The sequence below is a fragment of the Pongo pygmaeus genome, chromosome 1, assembly GCF_028885625.2.
Source record: "Pongo pygmaeus isolate AG05252 chromosome 1, NHGRI_mPonPyg2-v2.0_pri, whole genome shotgun sequence".
NCBI lineage: Eukaryota > Metazoa > Chordata > Mammalia > Primates > Hominidae > Pongo > Pongo pygmaeus.
The window spans coordinates 222,266,376-222,288,531 of record NC_072373.2 but is presented as its reverse complement, the minus strand read 5'-3'; the positions used below and the strand labels follow the sequence as shown (position 1 = coordinate 222,288,531).

Sequence of the window (22,156 nt, the reverse complement as noted above, 5' to 3'; positions counted from 1 at the left end):
GATGTCAGAGGCATTTGAACCAGAGTGACCCCATCTTGAATAGTGGGTGGGTAAAATAAGGCTGAGACCTACTGGACTACACTCCCAGGAGGTTAAGGCATTCTCAGTCACAGGATGAGATAGGAGGTTGGCACAAGATACAGGTCATAAAGCTTGCTGATAAAACAGGTTGCAGTAAAGAAGCCTGACAAATCCTACCAAAATCAAGATGGCCACGAGAGTGACCTCTGGTTGTCCTCTCTGCTACACTCCCACTAGCGCCATGACAGTTTAAAGATGACATGGCAACGTCAGGAAGTTACCCTATGTGGTCTAAAAAGGGGAGGCATGAATAATCCACCCCTTGTTTAGCACATAATTAAGACATAACCATAAAAACGGGCAACCAGCTGTCCTTGGGGCTGCTCTGCCTATGGAGCAGCCATTCTTTATTCTTTATTCTACTACTTCCATTTTTTTTTTTGTTTGTTTTTTTGTTTTGTTTTTTTGGAGACAGAATCTTGCTCTGAGGCTGGAGTGCAGTGGTACTATCTTGGCTCCCTGCAACCTCTGCCTCCCGGTTCAAGTGATTCTCGTGCCTCAGCCTCCCAAGTAGCTGGGTTTACAGGCTTGCACCACCATGCCCCGTTAAGTTTTGTAATTTTAGTAGAGACGGGGTTTCGCCATGTTGGCCAGGCTGGTCTTGAACTCCTGACCTCAAGTGATCTGCCTGCTTCGGCCTCCCAAAGTGCTGGGTGGTGAGCCACCGCGCCTGGCCTATTCCTTTACTTTCTTAATAAACTTGCTTTCACTTTATTCTGAGGACTCACCCCAAATTCTTTCTTGTGTGAGATCCAGGAACCCTCTCTTGTGGTCTGGATTGGGACCGCTTTTTGGTAACATATAGACCAAGTTGGAAAGAATTGACACTGAGATAATATTACGTCTTCCTATCTGTGAACATGGAATATTTATCCACTTATTTAGTTCTTCCTGATTTATTTCATTAGTTTCGTGATTTTCCTTATATAGATTTTGTCCATATTTTGGGGCTATTTTTGTATTTTTAGTAGAGACGAGGTTTCGCCATGTTGGCTAGGTTGGTCTTGAACCCCTGACCTCAGGTGATCTGCCTGCCTTGGCCTCCTAAATTGCTAGGATTACAGGTGTGAGCTGCCGGGCCTGGCCTCCTCATTTTAAAATTAAATTTAAATTAGATTCAACATTTCAATAAAGAGAAATTCAAATTGAAACACAGGCTGTTGAGACAAAGACAAATTGCTACAAAATTTCTAAAACGAACTCCCAATTTCTCTGTTTTGCTGCAGACTAGTAACAGTTGGTGGGCCAGCACTGATCCATTAATATGTATTGCCCAGGTGCCGTGGCTCACCTACAATTCCAGCACTTTGAGAGGCCAAGGCAGGCGGATTGCTCGAGCCCAGGAGTTTGAGACCAGCCTGGGCAACATGGTGAAATTCTGTCTCGACAAATAAACTTAAAAATTAGCTGGACATGGTGGCGTGTGCCTGTAGTCCCAGCTATTTGAGGGGCTGAGGCAGGAGGATTGTTTGAGCCTGGGAGGTTGAGGCTGCAGTGAGCTGAGGTCATGCCACTGCACTCCAGCCTGGGTGACAGAGTAAGACCCTGTCTCAATAAAAAAATTTTTAAAAAAGCACAGTCACAGGCTCAGGGTTGTGGCTCTTTTCCAATTGGGCCTGTGTGGGCCTGTCAGTGTCACCAGAAGTGACACATTCCGTCTCCTGGGAGCTGTGTTTTGGGGAAATTGTGAGGGACCTCTCTCATTTCTCCTGTGGTGCTTACTGTCCATTTAGGGAGCTCTGCTCGGGTCCTCAGCTCCTCGGCTCCCGTCTGCTTTCAGCATCGCTGACCTTGCACACCTCCTTTTAAGGCCCTTCCGTCCTTTTCTTGCAAGCATTGATTTTTGAGGCCAGCCACATCTCAAGCTCTAAATACAAAGCAATTGTTCTGCCAAAGGGCCGGTGAAAACCTTTCAGGCCAAATTACTGCGTTACAGCACATTACGTTATGAATTTAATCATAGCTCCCCGCTCCTTTAGACAATTTGGAAAGGAAGAAGGGGGCACGTGACAGGTTTTAAATACCTCATATTTGCTATCTTTTAAGAAAATGTTCTTGTTTACAGCCACCATTGATGACTTTAAATAGGAAGATCTTGCCGGGCGCAGTGGCTTGCACCTATAATCCCAGCACTCTGGGAGGCTGAGGAGGTCGGATCACTTGAGGTCAGGAGTTCGAGACCAGCCTGGCCAATATGGCAAAACCCCATCTCTACTAAAAATACAAAAATTAGCCGGGCATGGTGGCATATGCCTGTAATCCCAGCTACTGGGGAGGCTGAGGCAGAAGAATTGCTTGAACCCAGGAGGCGGAGGTTGCAGTGAGCCTAGATCATGCCATTACACTCCAGCCTGGGTAACAGAGCAAGACTCTGTCTCAAAATAAATAAATAGGAAGATCTTGCTCATGAGACACATGCTGCCTGGCCCTTTCCAACGCCGAAATTATATCCTCATAGATATTTTTCTTAGTCACTTTTCTTAGTAACTGAGTCCATTTTTTCTTTTTGTGTAGTTCATTCCAAAAGGCAGAGATTTCAGCTGGGCGTGGTGGCTCATGCCTGTAATCCCAATACTTTGGGAGGCTGAGGCAGGTGGATCACTTGAGGTTAGGAGTTCGAGACCAGCGTAACCCATATGGTGAAACACCGTCTCTAGTAAAAATACAAAAATTAGCCAGACATGGTGGTGGGCACCAGTAGTCCCAGCTACTTGGGAGGCTGAGGTGATAGGATCCCTCGAAGCCAGGAGTTGGAGGCTGCAGTGAGTTGCTGCAGCGAGTCACGATCGTGCCACTGCACTCCAGCCTGAGCAACAGAGTGAGCGTGAAAAAAAAAAAAAGAAAAAAAAGCAGTTCTAAGAGGCCCCACTTCCTATTCTTATACCTTTGGCAAATTCCAAAATTGGCCAGAGATAGAGAGTAGAATTCTAGTTTCCATGACTATTGGCCATAATTTTTCAGGACCTTCCCTTTCCCTGGGGCCAGCAAGCTGGACCTGCCACTGTGTGGTCCTGCCTCTGACCTGTTGGTTCTCGGCGGGAAGGAGTGTGCTAGGGAGAGGCACTTGCCCAGCCTGGTTTACTTAGTGCCTGGCCTCCATCCTGACTTCTCCCTGTGCTCTGTGTGCAAACGCCTCTTCTCCTTTGGTGACCCTGCCTATGGCATTCTAAGCCAGTCTATGGTATTGGCTTGCCCTGGGCTCAGACTGGTGGGAGGTGAGCAGAGAAGCTACCCAGCCTGTAGGCCTGACCCCTCTGTGTTCACCTACTCTGCTCTCAGCCCCACCTCGTCTCTCCAGTGCAGATCAGCCTGCCCTCCACCATGCGCATGACAGCGGCTGACGGCACTGTGTACATAGCCCAGCAGATGCACTTTCACTGGGGAGGTGCGTCCTCGGAGATCAGCGGCTCTGAGCACACCGTGGACGGGATCAGACATGTGATCGAGGTACCTGAGGACCCCCACTGCATCCTCTTTCCTTTGAACCCCGTAGTCACTTTTCTTTTTTTTAATTTATTTTGAGACAGAGTCTCGCTCTGTTGCCCCGGTTGGAGTGCAGTGGCATGATCTCAGCTCACTGCAACCTCTGCCTTCTGGGTTCAAGCAATTCTTCTGCCTTAGTCCCCCGAGTAAATGGGATTACAGGCACCCGCCACCATGCCCTACTAAGTTTTGTATTTTTAGTAGAGATGGGGTTTCACCATTTTGGCCAGGCTGGTCTCGAACTCTTGACTTCAGGTGATCCACCCACCTTGGCCTCCCAAAGTGCTGGGATTATAGGCGTGAGCCACAGTGCCCGGCCTTCACTTTTCTTATTAAAATAGCCAAGGTCGGGTGCACTGGCTCACGCCTGTAATTCCATCACTTTGGGAGGCCAAGGCAGGGGAATTGCTTGAGCCCAGGAGTTGTAGATCAGCCTGGGCAACATAGCGAGATCCTGTGCCTAAAAAAAAAAAAAAAAATTAGCCAGGAGTGGTGGTGCACGCCTATAGTTCCAGCTTCTGAGGAGGCTGAGGTGGGAGGATCGCTTGAGGCCAGGAGGCTGAGGCTGCAGTAAGTCCTGATCATGCCGCTGCACTCCAGTCTGAGTAACAAAACAAACAAACAGAAACAGCCAAAAGACTTTGTGCAATGGTAGCAGTTAAGTCATCCTGAAGTTGAGTTTATTTTTTATTCACTCAGCAACTATTGACAGATCTCCACTTTGTGACAGGGTTTCAGGCAAGGTCCTGCCCTCACAGGACTCAGGTTGGTAGGACTTCACAGCCCACACAGGGTGTGGCAAGCCCTCCTTTGTTTCAGCTGGATTTCTATGTGTTAGATTTTCTTTTTTTGTTGTTTTTTGAGACAGAGTTTTGCTCTTTTGCCCAGGCTGGAGTGAAGTGGCATGATCTTGGCTCACTGCAACCTCCGTTCCCTGGATTCAAATGATTCTCCTGCCTCAGCCACCCGAGAAGCTGGGACTACAGGCACCTGCCACCATGGCCGGCTAATTTTTGTATTTTTAGTAGAGACGGGGTTTCGCCATGTTGGCCAGGCTGGTCTCAAACTCCTGACCTCAAGTGATCCACCCGCCTCGGCCTCCCAAAGTGCTGGGATTACAGGCATGAGCCACTGTGACTGGACTGTGTTAGATTTTCTGAGTTTCCTCTTTTGCCAGAATCCATCCATAGGATGACTACACGTTAACAGTGGTTGCCTGGGACAAGGGGCGCAAGCTCACTCTCCCTGCAAAGCCCCCAGACACCCCAGGAGAACCCAGCGTCCTCATGTGATCCCTTCAGACTCTGCCAGCTTGTCTGCCTGGAGGGAAGTGTAGTCAGGAAATGGCCTCGAACTGCCATCTTCCAGAATCCTACTCTTGCGCTTTCCATTCTTGGGGAAGTTTCTGCTCTTGATAGATGGAATTTGCAGCCCAGATGGAGGGAGATGGAGGTCCAAGTTGCTTGTGTGGAACAGTCTGAGGCCTCAGACAGAGCACCTTTCTTTCTCTTCCTCCTTCCCTGGAAATCTTAAGCACTTGAATTTCTATGAACTGCCCTTGACCCACTCTACGTTGCTCTTACAGATTCACGTTGTTCACTACAATTCTAAATACAAGAGCTACGATATAGCCCAAGATGCGCCGGATGGTTTGGCTGTACTGGCAGCCTTCGTTGAGGTAGGCAGAGACTACCCATGTGTGTCTGCATTTGAAGTTATAGGTTGATGTCCAAACAAGGTGTGAAGACTAGTTGAACAGTCTTCTTTATTATCACTCTTCATCTTTTCCCGAGCTCACAGTTCTTGGAAACATTGACTCGATGGAAGATCACTGTGCTCCTTCTGTGCTGTCAGTCTCCAGACCTTGGTTAACGTGGACAAGCTGACTTAAAAGAGCTGGAATCCCAGAGGGGTTGCGTAGATGCAAATTGTTCAAAGGGCAAGGGGAAACCTGCAACTCAATCAGACAAAGGCAACACCTCTGCATTTCTGCATTTCCTTTTTTTTTTTTTTTTTGAGACGAAGTTTCACTCTTGTCGCCCAGGTTGGAGTATAGTGGCACAATCTCGGCTCACTGCAACCTCCGCCTCCCAGGTTCAAATGATTCTCCTGCCTCAGCCTCTCAAGTAGCTGGGATTACAGGCGCCTGCCACCACGTCTGGCTAATTTTTGTATTTTTAGTAGAGACAGGTTTAGTAGAGACCAGATGTTGACCAGGCTGGTCGTGAACTCCTGACCTCAGGTGATCCACCCACCTCGGCCTCCCAAAGTGCTGGGATTACAGGCATGAGCCACTGCGCCCAGTCAACACCTCTGCATTTCTAAGAAAGTCTAGATGGTGGGGCCGGGCATGGTGGCTCACATCTGTAATCCTAGCACTTTGGGAGGCCAAGGTGGGTGGATCACTTGAGGTCAGGAGTTCAAGACCAGGCTGACCAACATGGCAAGACCCCATCTCTACTACAAACACAAAAATTAGCTGGGCATGGTGGCGGGTGCCTGTAATTCCAGCTACTTGGGAGGCTGAGGCAGGAGATTCACTTGAACCCGGGAGGCAGAGGTTGCAGTGAGCCGAGATCGTGCTACTGCACTCCAGCCTGGGCAATAAAGCTAGATTCCGTCTCAAAAAAAAAAAAAAAAAAAAAGCTGGGCGTGATGGCTCATGCCTGTACGCCCAACACTTTGGGAGGCTGAGGCAGATGGATCACCTGAGGTCAGGAGTTCAAGACCAGACTGACCAACCTGGGGAAACCCCATCTCTACTAAAAATACAAAGGTAGCCAGGCGTGGTGGCGCACGCCTGTAATCCCAGCTACTTAGGAGGCTGAGGCAGGAGAACTACTCGAACCCAAGAGGCAGAGGCTGCAGTGAGCCAAGATAATGCCACTACACTCCAGCCTGGATGACACAGCGAGACTCTGTCTCAAAAAAAAAAAAAAAAAAAAAAAAAAGTTGGGCATGCAAAGAAATAGGAAAACATAATCCATATTTAGGAGGAAAAAATAACTCAAAACAATCTCTAGAAACTGACCTGAGTGGACCCAGAGTAATTAAGCAGACAGGACTTTAAAACATCTATCAATGCTGTGGCTGGGAGAAAAATTAAAAAAAAAAACCAACTATCATAAATGTTTGAAGAATAAAGGAAACTATGTTCAAAGAATTGAAGGAGAATATGATGACAATGAGTCAAAAAAGGAATCTCAATGGAGAAATAGAAACTTTAAAGATGCACCAAATGGAAAGTCTAGAGTTGAAAATTACAATAAACAAAATGGAAAAAAAAAATCACTAGATGGGCCCAAAGAAGATGTGAGGCAGCAGAAGAAAAAAGAATCAGTGCATTTGAAGATAGAGCAATGAAATTATCCAACCTGAAAAAGAGAGAAAAAAGACAGAAGAAAAATGAACAGCCTTGTAGACTCATGAGGACAAAATCAAGTATAGCAACACATACACACACACACACACACACACACACACACACACACACATATATAAAATGGGAGTCCCAGAAGGAGAGGAGAGAGAGAAAGTGGAAGAAAAACACAACACAAAACAAAACAATGGTCCAAAAGCCTCAAATCTGAGGAAAAACATAAATTTATCAATCCAAGAAACTAAAAAAACCCCAAGTCTGATAAATAAACCCCAAGTCTAGATACATCAAAAATCAAACTGCTGAAAGCAGCAAGAGAAAAGGGATTTATTATATGTAGGGGAATGACAGTACAATTAATGAATGACTTTTCAAGTCATCAGAACACAGTGGAATGACTGTCAATCAAGAATTCTATATCCAATAAACCACCCTTCAAAAATGAAGGTGAAACAAAGACATTCCCAGATATATGAAACCCAGTATAATTGCTAGCCAGTCTATCTTACAAGTCATATGTAAGCATGCTCTTCTGGCTGAAAGAAAATGATACCAGATAGTAACTCCGATCCACAGAAAGAAGTGAAGAGTACCGGAAATGGAGAATAGAAAAGACTACATACATATATTTTTTGTGTTTTCTTCTTTTAATTTCTTTTTAAAAACCATCAAGATTATTTAAAGCAATGACTATACCACTGTGTGTACCACTGGCTTATAATATATGTAAATGTAATGCATATGACAAAAATAGAAGAAAGGATGAGGACAAAATAGAGCTCTTTTGAAGCAAAGTTGCTATATTTTACTGAAATTAAATTAATATTAACCTGACATAGATTGTGATTGAGTTGTATATGGTAATCATTTGAGCAACCACTGAGAAAATAACTAAAAATGATTAAATGGTACATGAGAAGTATTTGCTTAACACAAAAGAAGGCAGTAAAGGTAGACCAATGCAACAAAAAAGGCACGAGACATCTAGAAAAGAAACAGCAAATGCAATCATAAAGCCAAGAAAGCCAAATTTATGCACAGTGAAAGAGATCGACACCACTTGACTGAAAACAGCCATTGAAAATAGATCTTTTTCACCCAAAGCAACTTTTCTGACTGTTAAAGTCAATACTCATACAGAAAGAGTGACCTGGTGTTGGGGGAATTGTAGTTGTTCTGCCTTGGATATCTGGCTCTCTGTTGGAAGTCCTAAGGATGAGGAAGGGAGCTTGTGAGATCAAGCCCTCCTCATCACAAAGAATCTGACCGTGGCTGACACTGCCCAAAACAAGTGCACAGGCCAGGCGCGGTGGCTCACGCCTGTAATTCCAGCACTTTGGGAGGCCGAGTTGGGTTGATCACCTGAGGTCAGGAGTTCGAGACCCGCCTGGCCAACATGGTGAAACCCTGTCTCTACTAAAAATACAAAAAAATTAGCCAGGCGTAGTGGTGGGCACCTGTAATCTCAGCTACTCGGGAGGCTGAGGCAGGAGAATTGCTTGAACCCTGGAGGCAGAGGTTGCAGTGAGCCGAGATCATGCTGCTGCACTCCAGCCTGGGGAAGAGAGCAAGACTCTCTCTTAAAAAAAAAAAACTCACAAACAAACAAAAACAAGCGCACAGGGGACTTTTTTAGAGTAAGAGTTGGCCATTTCTGAGGGCATCACCAATGACCGAGAAGCTTCTTTCCCTGGAAGCTGCCAAAATACTTCAGATAGTGCCTTTCTGGAAGGACTCATGAACCTGCGTGGTTGGTAGCAAAGAACAGCCAGACTGTCTCTGCCAAAACACAAGACGGCACAGGCTGCCTCTCCTTACTCTCTAGGCTCGGTCCAATCAGCTAGAAAGCTGAGTGGGTGGATTAGTAGCGATGGTGCTGGGGCCTCTTCTTCACTTATACTCAGTGCTTTGCGTTTCTTTGCAGGTGAAGAATTACCCCGAAAACCCTTATTACAGCAACTTCATTTCTCATCTGGCCAACATCAAGTACCCAGGTAAGGGAAGCCAACTGTGGCTGCAGGAGGGAAGGGGAATGAGTGCGAGTGTGAGTGGGAGGTGGGCCCAGGGGGCAGGGGATTGATGCTGGTGGGGAGGGTGGCCCGTGGGCCCTGCCAAGGGAGTCCACCCCTCCCTGTGCCAGGTTACTTATTCCAGTGATTTCTGCTGTTGGCTTAGGCAGCAAACCTCTCTGAGAAGCCTGTGCATAAATTCGATGTGTCAGTTCCCATGATTGGAACTTCTGGCTGGAGTTGCACTAAGTAGGCATATCCTTGCTTCGATGACTGTCACCTCAGCTGGCAGTGACAGTCCTGGCGGCTAGAAAGATGTCCACCTGGCTCCAAGCTGAGATGAACGTCAAGAGGGAAGCCCTTGTCACACCACTTGGACATACAGACACTCGGGGTGTTCTTCCGTCCCCTCTCCTCCAGAGGGTGGCATTCTTGTAAGAGCCATCTCCCACCCAGGGTCAACCCTTGACTTTTGAGCTATAACCACATTAGCTCTGCATCCCCGACTTCACACGTCCCATTCCGGCCACACCTCCCAGCCTCCCAGTCCTCTAACTTCAGCACCCAGCCCCTCCTGCAATTCACCTGACCGAGTCCTCCAAACCTGGGACTTCCATATTCTCACTCCTAGTGACGCCTGTGTCCTTTCATCTCTCTCCCAGCTTAGATTCCACCCCGACACTCTCAAGTCTCCCTTAACACTCCCATGCAAACACCCTCTAGCCCTTACCCCTCCACCCCTCCACAAACTCACCTGGCAAAGCTCCAGACCAACTCAGAGCTGGCAGTCAAACAGCTGAATGCAACTGGACAGAAATCCATAGACATCTAACTGGTATTATTATCGTTATTATTTTTGAGACATGGTCTCACTCTGTCGCGCAGGCTGGGGTGCAGTGGTGCGGTCATGGCTCAGTTCAGCCTCGACCTCTGAGGCTCAGTTGATCCTCCCACCTCAGCCTCCTGAGTAGCTGGTACTACAGGTACACCACCATGCTTGGCTGGTTTTTTGTATTTTCAGTAGAGACAGGGTCTCACCATGTTCTCAGGCTGGTCTTGAACTCCTGGGCTCAAGTGATCCGCCTGCCTCAACTTCCCAAAGTTTTGGGATTATAGGCATGAGCTACCACACCTGGCCAATTGGTATTATTTTTTATTCATAGCTACAAATATGAACAGTACCCAGAAATCCTAAAGTACCACCCTGGGCATTTTCTTTTTGACCTCCCAAACTCTTGTCACACGCTTTCTCCTCTCTCCTGAAGCCCCTGTGCCTGGGCTCCAGCAACTCCCCTGGAGCTGACGCTCCCACTCCCACTCCATTGAGAAGACAGAAGCCACAGGCCAGAAACACTCCGCTCCTTAACCCACGTGCATCTGGACCAAATTCCACATCCCCTCTTCAGCTGCAACAGATGACAAATCCCTGCTCTTGTCAACACTACCCCTCCCACGTGGGGCCCAACCCCACTCCTCTCCCACACTCAGGGCCTCCTTTCCTGCCATTTTCTCCCTGGTCTTCTGCATCGTTGATTTCTCTCTCTCTCTCCCTTTTTTTTTGTTTTTTTGAGACGGAGTCTTGTTCTGTCACCAGGCTGGAGTGCAGTGGCACGATCTCAGCTCACTGCAACCTCCGCCTCCTGGGTTCAAGTGATTCCCCTGCCTCAGCCCCCTGAGTAGCTGGAATTACAGGCACACACCACCATGCCTGGCTAATTTTTTGTATTTTAGTAGAGACAGGGTTTCACCATGTTGGCCAGGATGGTCTCGATCTCCTGACCTCGTGATCTACCCGCCTCGGCCTCCCAAAGTGCCGGAATTACAGGCATGAACCACCGTGTCCGGTCTGCATCGTTGATGTCTTACTCTTTATTAAAGCCTCCTGCTCAGCACACACATCTGCCCTAATTCGTCCCACCTCCAAACACAAGCAAACAAACATTATCTCCTGACCTTACCATTCCCCGGCTTCCCCCCAGTTCTCTGGCTCCCCTTGAAAAGGTCATAGAATAGTCCTGTTCTCCGTTCTCACCCACCCCACCCTGAGCTGGCCCCACTGCTCCACGGAGCCAGAGTGACGGTCAGATCTATGGGCCACTCTTCTTCTCTTGTCTTAGTTTACCTTCAAAGGGTGGTCTGGCACGCCCCAGCTCTGCCCTCTCACTCTCTTTCTGGCTCCTGCCCTAAATGTTGGGTGGAGTCAGGCTCTGTCTCATCTCAGTGACTCCATGCAGTCCCACAGCCTGAATTAAAACTTACCACTTAAGGCTGGGTGCGGTGGCTCACACCTGTAATCCCAGCACTTTGGGAGGCAGAGGCGGGCGGATCACCTGAGGTCAGGAGTTTGAGACCAGCCTGGCCAACATGGTGAAACCCCGTCTCTACTAAAAATACAAAAATTAGCCAGGCGTGGTGGCGCACGCCTGTAACCCCAGCTACTCGGGAGGCTGAGGCAGGAGAATCGCTTAAATCCAGAAGGTGGAGGTTGCAGCGAGCTGAGATTGTGCCGCTGCACTCCAGCCTGGATGACAGAGCGAGACAACATCTCAAACAACGACAACAACAACACACTTACCACTTAAGCCATTTTAAATGTACAGTTCAGTAGCATTAAGAACATTCACAATGTGATGCAACAATCACCCCCCTCCATTGCCGGAACTTTTTTTCGTCTTCCTAAACTGAAACTCTGTACCCATTCAACAGTAACTCCCCATCTCCCCTTCCAGCTTCTGGTAACCACAGTTTCTGTCTCTAAGAATTTAACTATTCTAGGTACCTCATATAAGTAGAATCAAACAGTATTTGTCTTTTTTTTGTGGTCTGGATTATTTCACTTAGCATAATGTCTTTTAGGTTTGCCCACATTGTAACATGTTATCAGAATTTCATTCCTTTTAAAGGCTGAAGTGGCTGAGCAAGGTGACTCACGCCTGTAATTCCAGTACTTTGGGAGGCCAAGGCTGGTGGAGCACTTGAGGTCAGGAGTTTGAGACCAGCCTGGCCAACATGGTAAAACCCCGTCTCTACCAAAAATACAAAAATTAGCCAGGTGTGGTGGTGGGTGCCTGTAATCCCAGCTACTGGGGAGGCTGAGGCAGAAGAATCGCTTGAACCCGGAAGGCAGAGGTTGCAGTGAGCTGAGATTGCGCCACTGCACTCCAGTCTGGGTGACAGAGTGAGACTCTGCTTAAAAAAAAAAAAAAAAAAAAGGCTGAAGTATATTCCATTGTGTGGCTATATGATATTTTGATATTTTGTGTATCCATTTATCTACTGGTGAACATTTTGGTGGCTTCTACCTTTTGGCTATTGTGAGGTAATGCTGCTATGAATATGGGTGTATAACGCTGCTATGAATATGGGTGTATAACGCTGCTATGAATATGGGTGTATAACGCTGCTATGAATATGGGTGTATAACGCTGCTATGAATATGGGTGTACAAGTATCTCTTTGAGTTCCTGCTTTCATTTCTTTTGGGTAGATAGGAGTAGAAGTGCTGGGTCACATGGTAATCTATGTTTTTTTAATTTTAATTTTTTTTGTTTTTTGAGACAGAGTCTCGCTAGGGCGGGAGTGCAGTGCCTCGATCTCGGCTCACTGCAACCTCCACCTCCCGAGTTCAAGCGCTTCTCCTGCCTCAGCCTCCCAAGTAGCTGGGATTACAGGCACATGCTACCATGCCTAGCTAATTTTTGTATTTTTAGTAGAGATGAGGTTTCACCATGTTGGCCAGGCTGGTCTCAAACTCCTGACCTCAGGTGATCGGCCCACCTCGGCCACCCAAAGTGCTGGGATTACAGGTGTGAGCCACCATACCTGGCCGTATGTTTATTTTTTCAGGAACCATTATACTATTTTCCATGGTGGCTGCATCATGATTTTGGAATTCTTGACTTTCACTTAAATATATTAGAGTTACAAAAATAAATCTCTACCACAGAGCCCTTTTGGAGGTTATATCTTGAAATCTTCCAATAATAATAAAACTTAGAACTCTTTTGCCTACTCATGGGCTTATGCACTCTGAGACATTGTGGCCTTGGTTGAACAGCCCTATCTACATATGTATCAAAACTATGTTCTCTGCCTTTAAGAAGCGCAGAAGTGCTCAGGGAAGGTGAAGCAAAATCCATCTCAATCTTGTGTTGCCTTGAGAGTCTTGTGCTGAGCTCAGGGGCTCAGTGTTGTTGACATGAATGAAACAAGGACCTCTCTAGAACAGGAGCAGGTGTGGCTGCTGCAGGAGCTTTGCAGGCCTGGTGGAAGTGGCCCCTCCCTATGCCCCGCCTGTGTCTGGACTTGGTTTCCAGCGGTCGTGGCAGGAAGAGCTCAGGACCAAATGCCTGTACCTGGACCCTACCTTGGTTCTGATTCTGCATTTATTATTTAAAAAGATTTTTTAAAAAACTTATTGTAGAGACGGGGCCTCCCTGTGTTGCCCAGGCTGCTCTTGAACTCTTGGCCCCAAGCAGTCCTCCCGCCTTGGCCTCCCAGAGTGTTGAGATTACAAGCGTGAGCCACTGCACCCAGCCTGATTCTGCATTTACAACTGCTGTCTACCCACTTCTCAATGAGCCCAAACCAAGGCATTTTGGTCTTTTCTTCGAGTGCACTTACCCAGAAGTCTCCAGGGGCCATATTTATTTCTTTCATTGATCATAAAATGTGTCCTCTGCCTAGCCATGATAATGGTGACCGCAGCAGTTACACTTAGGAGTACTTCCCTATGTAATGGTTCAATGCCAGTCGCTTATCCAGACGTTATTCCTCCTTACCCTCACAGCAATCCTGATGATTATTCCCTTTCTACAGATGAGAAAACAGCAGCAGGGTGAGCACCCGGCCAAGAGCACTCAGCCAGGAGCAGGTGTCTGAGTGCGTCTATCCCCAAAGTCTCTCCTCTCAATCCCTTCCAGGGAGAAGTAAACTGGGAAATTGTTTCCTAATCATCAGCTTCTATGTTCTGCTGAACTCAAGAGATTGGAACCTGGCGAGGCCTGGGCCTGAGCTGTCCTCCCGAGGGGCAGCGGTGGTCCCTGACATTCTGTTACCCTCTGTCTTCTCGGTCAGGACAAACAACAACCCTGACTGGCCTTGACACTCAGGACATGCTGCCCAGGAACCTCCAGCACTACTACAGCTATCATGGCTCGCTCACCACGCCTCCCTGCACTGAGAACGTCCACTGGTTTCTGCTGGCAGATTTTGTCAAGCTCTCCAGGACGCAGGTAATGTATGGCATCACTTTGCCGAAGTCTTCCCATTCGATTGCCTGGTTAACAAGGTTTCTCCCCAGCATCTCAACGAACGTCAACAACTGGGGGGTCCTGTGTTATTTTCTGTGTGCAGGGCTACTGTGCCTCATCTAGCCAACCTTTTTTTTTTTTTTTTTTTTTTGAGACAGAGTCTCGCTCTGTCACCTGGGCTGGAGTGCAGTGGCACGATCTTGGCTCACTGCAACCTCTGCCTCCCGGGTTCAAGCAATTCTCCTGCCTCAGCCTCCTGAGTAGCTGGGACTCCAGGCATGTGCCACCACGCCCGGCTAGTTTTTACTTTTAGTAGGGACAGGGTTTTACCATGTTGCCCAGGCAGGTCTCAAACTCCCGGGTTCAAGCAGTCTGCCTGTCTCAGCCTCCCAAAGTGCTGGGATTACAGGTGTGAGCCACTGCGCCTGGCCATCTCCTTTTCTTAAACTTTTCATTTCCTTAGAAAAAGGTGGAAAAGACCCCTGTTCAAGGACACCCACACCCCAAAATGTTGCCAGTCAGGCTAGAAGTGCCCCCAGACTCCTGACAAAAGCAAATGGTAAATTATCTCTGGGAAAATGACCTTAAATCCAGACCTAGAAGAATTTTCACAAATAAAGTTACCTGAAATTAGCTCAATTAAGAAAAAAAATACAAAACATATGAGAAAAAAAGACATTATAAATGAGAACCAACAGAATCAGACCTACAAAGACTTCAGTTAGTGGAATCATCAGACAGTTAATATGACATAAGAATGTTTAATACGTATAAAGAAATAAAAGGTTTAAATACGAGAAAAGAGCAAAAAAGTATAAAAATGGACATCCAGACTTGGGACAAAAACTCAAATAGAATTTCTAGAAATGGAAAAATAGTATCAAAAATTAATAATCCAGGCCAGTTGCAGTGTCTCACGCCTGTAATCCCAGCACTTTGGGAGGCCAAAGTGGATGGATCACCTGAGGTCAGGAGTTTGAGACCAGCCTGGCCAACATGGTAGAACTCCGTCTCTACTAAAAGTACAAAAAATTAGCCAGTCATGGTGCTGGGCGCCTGTAATCCCAGCTACCCCAGAGGCTGAGGTGGAAGAATCACTTGAACCTGGGACGTGGAGATTGCAGTGAGCCAAGATTGCACCACTGCACTCCAGCCTGGAAAACAGAGCAAAACCCTGTCTCAAAAAAAAAAAGTTTGCCGGGCATGGTGGCTCACACCTGTAATCCCAGCACTTTGGGAGGCCAAAGCGGGTGGATCACGAGGTCAGGGGTTCGAGACCAGCCTGGCCAACATGGTGAAACCCTGTCTCTACTAAAGATACAAAAAATTAGCTGGGCATAGTGGTGCGAGCCTATAATCCCAGCCACTCAGGAGGCTGAGGCAGGAGAATCGCTTGAATCCAGGAGGCGGAGGTTGCAGTGAGCTGAGATCATGCCATTGCACTCCAGCCTGGGCAACAGGGCAAGACTCCATCTCGAAAAAAAAAAAAAACAAAAAAAACCCAATGAGTGGGTTTAACAGCATGTTAGATACAGTTTGAGAGAGAATTAGTAAATTGGAGACAGCCAATAACATTATCTAGAATGCAGCACAGAGAAAAAGAGATGGAACTATGAAAAGAAGTGAAGAGACATTGTGTACTGGAAAGGTCTAGTAAATGTCTAATCGAAATCCTAGAAGGAGAAGAAAGGCAGAGTAGGGAAGAGGCATGATTTGACAAAATATTGGCTGACAATTTTCAGGAAGAGATACCAAGTCATATATTCAAGAATGCCAATTAGTTTCTCTCTCTGTCTCTCTCTCTCTCTGGGTGTGTATATATATGTGTGTGTGTATACACAACACCCTGCACTAAATGCATCACATTGAAATCATCAAAGACAAAGAAACAATTTAAAAATTAGCCAGAAAGAAAAGACAGATTATCACGAAAAGAGTATTATCAGACAGAGTTGATTTAACAGCGACAGTGAAAGTCAGAAGGGAGTGGAAACATAATTTCAAAGTGCCGAGGGAAAAAAAATAGCCAATATAGAATTGTATGTGCAGCAAAAATGCCTTTCAAGGATGTAGACAAAATACAGACATTTTCAGGCCAGGTGAGGTGGGAGGCTGAGGTGGGCGAATGGCCTGAGGAGTTTGAGACCAGCCTGGCCAACATGGTGAAACCCCATCTCTACTAAAAATATACAGATTATCTGGGTGTGGTGGCGGGCGCCTGTAGTCCTAGCTAGTCAGGAGGCTGAGGCAGGAGAGAATAACTTGAGCCCGGGGGTGGAGGTTGCAGTGAGCCGAGATGGCTTCACTGCACTCCAGCCTGGTGACAGAGCGAGACTCCGTCTCAAAAAAAAAAAAAAAAAAAAAAAGAAAAACCCGACATTTTCAGAAAAACAAACAAAAATTGAGTTTGCCACTTGATATATTTCTGCTTCTTCTTTCTCTCCTTTCTACTGTTGGACAAATACTCATATAAAAAGCTGAAAAGAGAGCTTGTGTGCAGATACCAGAAGAATGCACGGATAGATTAGTTCTGGAATAATGCCTGACACACAGCACCCAGAACCTCCCCTGGACTTGAGATCTTCTTACAGTCACTTCATCAGGGTTATATAAATCCAAGCTCTAGCCCAGTTCTTAATTCTTTTTTTCTTTTTCTTTTTTTTTTTTTTGAGACAGAGTTTCGCTCTGTCTCCCAGGCTGGAGTGCAGTTGCGTGATATTGGCTTACTGCAGCCTCTGCCTCCCAGGTTCAAGCAATTCTCTTGCCTCAGCCTCCTGAGTAGCTGGGATTACAGGTGCACACAACCATGATCAGCTAATTTTTAGTAGAGAAGGGGTTTCACCATGTTGGCCAGGCTGGTCTCCAACTCCTGAGCTCAAGTGATCTGCCCGCCCCAGCCTCCCAAAATGTTGGAATTACAGGCGTGAGCCACTGTGCCTGGCCAATTGTTATTTCTTTTAAATTACCCAGTGCCTCTGCCCCTCCATAATGCACTCATGTTGCCCCCAGGTTTGGAAGCTGGAGAATTCCCTACTGGATCACCGCAATAAGACCATCCACAATGATTACCGCAGGACCCAGCCCCTGAACCACAGGGTAGTGGAATCCAACTTCCCGAGTCAGGGTGAGTGAGACCGACTCTTGATCATGCTCTGCAGTTTAACTCCTGTTTTGCTCCTTCCTCTAGGTGGACCCATCTCTTCTGGAAATAGTAAGGGAAGGAGAGTCATTTCAGTAGCAGGAGGCTCAGGTGGGCCAAGCTGCACAGGGCTTGGGCAGAGGGTGATGACTTTTTCCCAGCCCAGGCAGGGATGCCAGTGAGTAGAACACACGAGACAATCAGGAGCGACAGCTACGTGATTTATTACCTACCTAGTCTTGGCTAGAGATAGCAGGAGAAGCAAGAAGACCGCAACATCCAGAAGCTCTCATAAGAGTGTAGGTTCAAGTTAACATTTTTTTTTTTTTTTTTTTTTTTTTGAGACAGAGTCTTGCTCTGTCACCCAGGCTGGAGTGCAGTGGTGCAATCTCATCTCACTACAACCTCCACCTCCCGGGTTCAAGCAATTCTCCTGCCTCAACCTCCCCGGTAGCTGGGATTACAGGCACCTACCACCACACCTGGCTAATTTTTTTTTTTTTTGTAATAGAAATGGGGTTTTGCCATATTGGCCAGGCTGGTCCCAAACTCCTGACCTCAAGTGATCTGCCCACCTCGGCCTCCCAAAGTGCTGGGATTACAGGCGTGAGCCACCGCACCTGGCAAAGTTAACCTTATTAACCCCACTCAGATTATTTCCTGCGCATCTTGATCGTAGTCTGTGTTATGAACCCACCCCCAACGCCTCCTATACATTCTCTCAAAGTGGAGTTAACTAGACCACATATTGTTCACTGCATCTGCCTGGGGCGCAGGCCCCAGACCCCAGCGTGCTGGAAGTAGGTGCGGGCAGGCCACCCTCCACTGCATCCTCCAATTCCTTGGATCAGGCTCCAACTGTGTCCTTGGCACACCTCGTTTCTGTGTCGGCAAGAATGTAAATATTTCACAGCCTCCTCATCTTTATTTTGTCTGCTTTCTGTAAAGTTGTGGTGAATCCATTGTCTTTACAGCCCATTCTGTTAACCATTCCTGATACCTTTATATTTTCCAATACAGTAGAATCAGTATCCTATCAATATTATGTACTCAATATTATCCCACTTTTTTTTTCTTTTTTGAGACAAGGTCTCAGTCTGTTGCCCAGGCTGGAGCTCAGTGGCACAATCATGGCTCACTGCAGCCTCAACCATCCAGGCTCAAGTGATCCTCCCACCTCAGCCTCTCCAGTAGCGGGGACTGCAGGCATACACCACCACACTCAGCTAATTTTTTTTGTATTTTTTGTAGAGATGGAATCTTACTATGTTGCTCAGACTGGTCTCAAACTCCTGGCCACAAGCAATCCTCCTCCCTCAGCCTCCCAAAGTGCTGGGATTATAGGCACGAGCCACCTCGTTTGGCCTTATCCCACCTTTATATGTACCTTTTAAAACTTAAATTTCCTCCAGGTGCGGTGGCTAACGCCTGTAATCCTAGCACTTTGGGAGTCCGAGGCAGGCAGATCACGAGGTCAGGAGATCGAGACCATCCTGGCTAACATGGTGAAACCCCGCCTCTACTAAATATACAAAAAATTAGCCAGGTGAGGTGGCGGGCGCCTGTAGTCCCAGCTACTGGGGAGGCTGAGACAGGAGAATGGCGTGAATCCGGGACGCGGAGCTTGCAGTGAGCCGATATTGTGCCACTGCACTCCAGCCTGGGTGACAGAGAGAGACTCTGTCTCAAAAACAAACAAACAAACAAAAAAACTTAAATTTCCACCTCCCTAACCCGAATAAGGCCTATTTGTGATTTCTCCCCACATTTCTTTCCCGGTTCACTTATTGAATTAATAGGGGATATAGGTGTTTTCTATATTGTTTCCTCCAATACAATCCACTCCTCCAATACAATACTAACAGAGGAAAAAAACTGACATCAGTTACAGTAATCATTTCCCCATATTATACCATATACAACATTAACAGCAAGAATCCCTTTTTCCAAAGGTGATGTCGTCTTTAACAGGTCCAGTTGCAAGCTGGCTGACCAAAGGGAGCTTAGACTCATGGGTCTGTCTCCTAATTCTTTTGGAGTCTCTCACTCAGTCGCCCAGGCTGGAGTGCAGTGGTGCAATCTCATGGGCTCACTGCAACCTCCGCCTCCCGGATTCAAGCAATTCTCCTGCCTTAGCCTCCCAAGTAGCTGGGATTACAGGCATGCGCCCCCATGCCAGGCTAATTTTTGTATTTTTAGTAGAGATGGGATTTCACCATGTTGGTTAGGCTGGTCTTGAACTCCTGACCTCAGGTGATCCACCTGCCTGGCCTCCCAAAGTGCTGGGATTACAAGTGTGAGTCACTGTGCCCGGCCTGTCTCCTAGTTCTAAATGTTGCCATGTTTCCCCTGCTTTCCCTAAAACAATTTTATGCTGTTCTTGCAATAGTCACCAACAGACTGCGTATCATTCTATACGCCACATCTGAAATGCTTTTTCCACTAGAGCGTTACTCTAGCATCTCCCACGAGGGGGTCAGATGTTCTAGGTACTGGCCCCAGACTGAGGTATTCCATGCTGTGATTTGTCTGCAGATCCACTGAGAATCGCTGTTTAGGATCGATTACTTCAACTCCCAGTTCAGCATCAGAGGGCTTCCTTACCCCCAGGGAATCCGAATTGTGGCCTCCCTTTGCTGATTATAGAACAGACAACTGGGCATCATCTTGACCCACCTTCCCTCAGGCCTGGATTTTCCTTTCTTTCTCTCTTTCTTTCTTTCTTTCTTTCCTCTCTCTCTCTCTCTCCTCTCTCTCTCTCTCTCTCTCTCTCTCCTCTCTCCCTCCCTCCCTCCCTCTCTCTCTCTCTCTCTCCCTCTCTCTCTCTCTCTCTCTCTCCCTCTCGCTTTCTTGCTTTCTTGCTTTTTTGACAGAGTCTTGCTCTGTTGCCCAGACTGGAGTGCAATGGCGCAATCTTGGCTCACTGCAGCCATGACCTCCAGGGCTCAAGCAATCCTCCTACCTCAGCCTCCCAAGTAGCTGGGAGTAGCATGTACCACCACACCCAGCTAATTTTTGTATTTTTTTTGTAGAGACAGGGTTTGGCCATGTGGCCCAGGCTGGTCTCGAACTCCTGAGCTCAAGCAATCCACCCACTTCAGCCTCCCAAAGTGCTGGGATTACAGGCATGAGCCGTCGCACCTGGCCAGGCCCAGATTTCTATGTAGCAGTGATTGGCTCTGGTCAACCCAGCTGCGTGACTCATGGTATTTCACTGTTCTGTAGAGAACTGTATCCCAGCGGGGTTGATATGATTAACCCACCCACAAGGAATGAATTGAGAAACCAAGGTCAGTTACAAAAACAAGACGATGGCCAAATACGGACCTCTTGTAATTTATTTACTAGAAAACACCTATATCCCCTCTGGCAAGGGCCACGGGGCATCGAGGGAGAAGCCAAAATCCAAGAGTACAGCCCACCTCAACACGCCACCCCTTGGCTCTGGGCAGCTTAGAAGCCTGAGTTCAAACACAGTGAAGATGCATAAAGGCAATGCACTGGGCACGTGGAGAGCATTCTAAGGAATCAAAAGACTTCCCAAAAATACAATGCGGGTATGGTGTCTGGCCGTCCCCCTTTCTCTGTTTTTGTGAGGACTGTACAAGTTTTAACCATTTCCAACTAACTCTTCTTTTTACAGAATATACTCTAGGCTCTGAATTCCGGTTTTACCTACATAAGATTGAGGAAATTCTTGAGTACTTAAGAAGAGCATTGAACTGAGGAAAGCTAAGAGGAAGATTCAATATTAACTAGCTTGAAGCCTGACCTAGCCAGAAGAGGTGCCTGTCTGCTGCAGCCGCACCCTGCCTTGTCTAAGAAACCATGTGTGTCTGGAACACGCTGCTCCCCCTGGGGCAGCTGTTGAATTTCTGATTAAAAGAGGGAAACGATCATCCTGGACAGGAAGTGAGATGGCTTCAGTTCGTGAGAAGGGATCTGAGTTAGACTTCACCAGTGGAAATTGATTGGAATAGAAATTTAAAGGAAATAGAACCCTAACTATTCTCCCATCAAATCATATATGTTGACCTGTCTAAATTATAAACCAGCCTGACCTTTCCTTTAGCATTAGATGTAATAAAATAACTTTGGAAATTTGTCATTTAAAAATTTCTTTCCTATTCCTTTGTATTACTTCAAATATCCCTTCTTTGTTCTGTCCACCCGCCACTCCCTCCCCCCGACCACACACAGGTGAAGGGATAGAGATCAAAGTGGGAGGGATTTCCAAGACTAAGGTTAATAAAAAGGAGAGAGGTGTTTTTTGTTGTTGTTACTAATTTTTTTGAGATGGAGTCTCACTCTGTCGCCAGGCTGGAGTGCAGTGGCACAATCTTGGCTCACCGCAACCTCTGCCTCCTGGGTTCAAGCAATTCTGCCTCAGCCTGCCTGAGTAGCTGGGACTACAGGTGTGCACCACCATGCCCAGTTAATTTTTTGTATTTTTTGTATTTTTAGTAGAGATGGGGTTTCACCGTGTTGCTCAGGATGGTCTCGATGACCTTGTGATCCGCCCGCCTCGGCCTCCCAAAGTGTTGGGATTACAGGTGTGAGCCACCGCACCCGGCCTTTTTTTTTTTTTCCTTTGAGACAGAGTCTCGCTTTGTTGCTCAGGCTGGAATCCAGTGGTACAATCTTACTGCAACCTGTGCCTCCTGGGTTCAAGCAATTATCCTGCCTCAGCCTCCCAAGTAGTTGGGATTACAGGTGTGCACCACCATGCCCAGCTAATTTTTGTATTTTTAGTAGAGATGGGGTTTTGCCATGTTGGCCAGGCTGGTCTCAAACTCCTGATCTCAGGTGATCC

The 22,156-nt window shown here is 47.0% G+C and overlaps 1 protein-coding gene across 5 annotated transcripts in view; it reads left to right on the top strand.

Annotated features, from left to right (window-relative positions):
• Positions 1–21,459, top strand: part of CA6 (carbonic anhydrase 6) — a 29,277-nt gene extending 7,818 nt beyond the window's left edge. For 2 of the 5 annotated variants that reach the window (XM_054440718.1, XM_054440708.1), the window contains 6 exons: positions 3,380–3,528; positions 5,150–5,242; positions 8,868–8,937; positions 14,029–14,186; positions 17,214–17,328; positions 20,987–21,459. In XM_054440718.1, coding sequence (XP_054296693.1) covers positions 3,380–3,528; positions 5,150–5,242; positions 8,868–8,937; positions 14,029–14,186; positions 17,214–17,328; positions 20,987–21,069 — 668 coding nt within the window. In that variant the 3' untranslated portion in view covers positions 21,070–21,459. Of the gene's footprint in view, positions 1–3,379; positions 3,529–5,149; positions 5,243–8,867; positions 8,938–14,028; positions 14,187–17,213; positions 17,333–17,483; positions 17,487–20,691; positions 20,901–20,986 lie in introns of those variants that run through there. The other 3 variants (XM_054440690.1, XM_054440727.1, XM_054440699.1) reach the window with 3 other exon arrangements.
• The last annotated feature ends 697 nt before the right edge of the window (positions 21,460–22,156 follow it).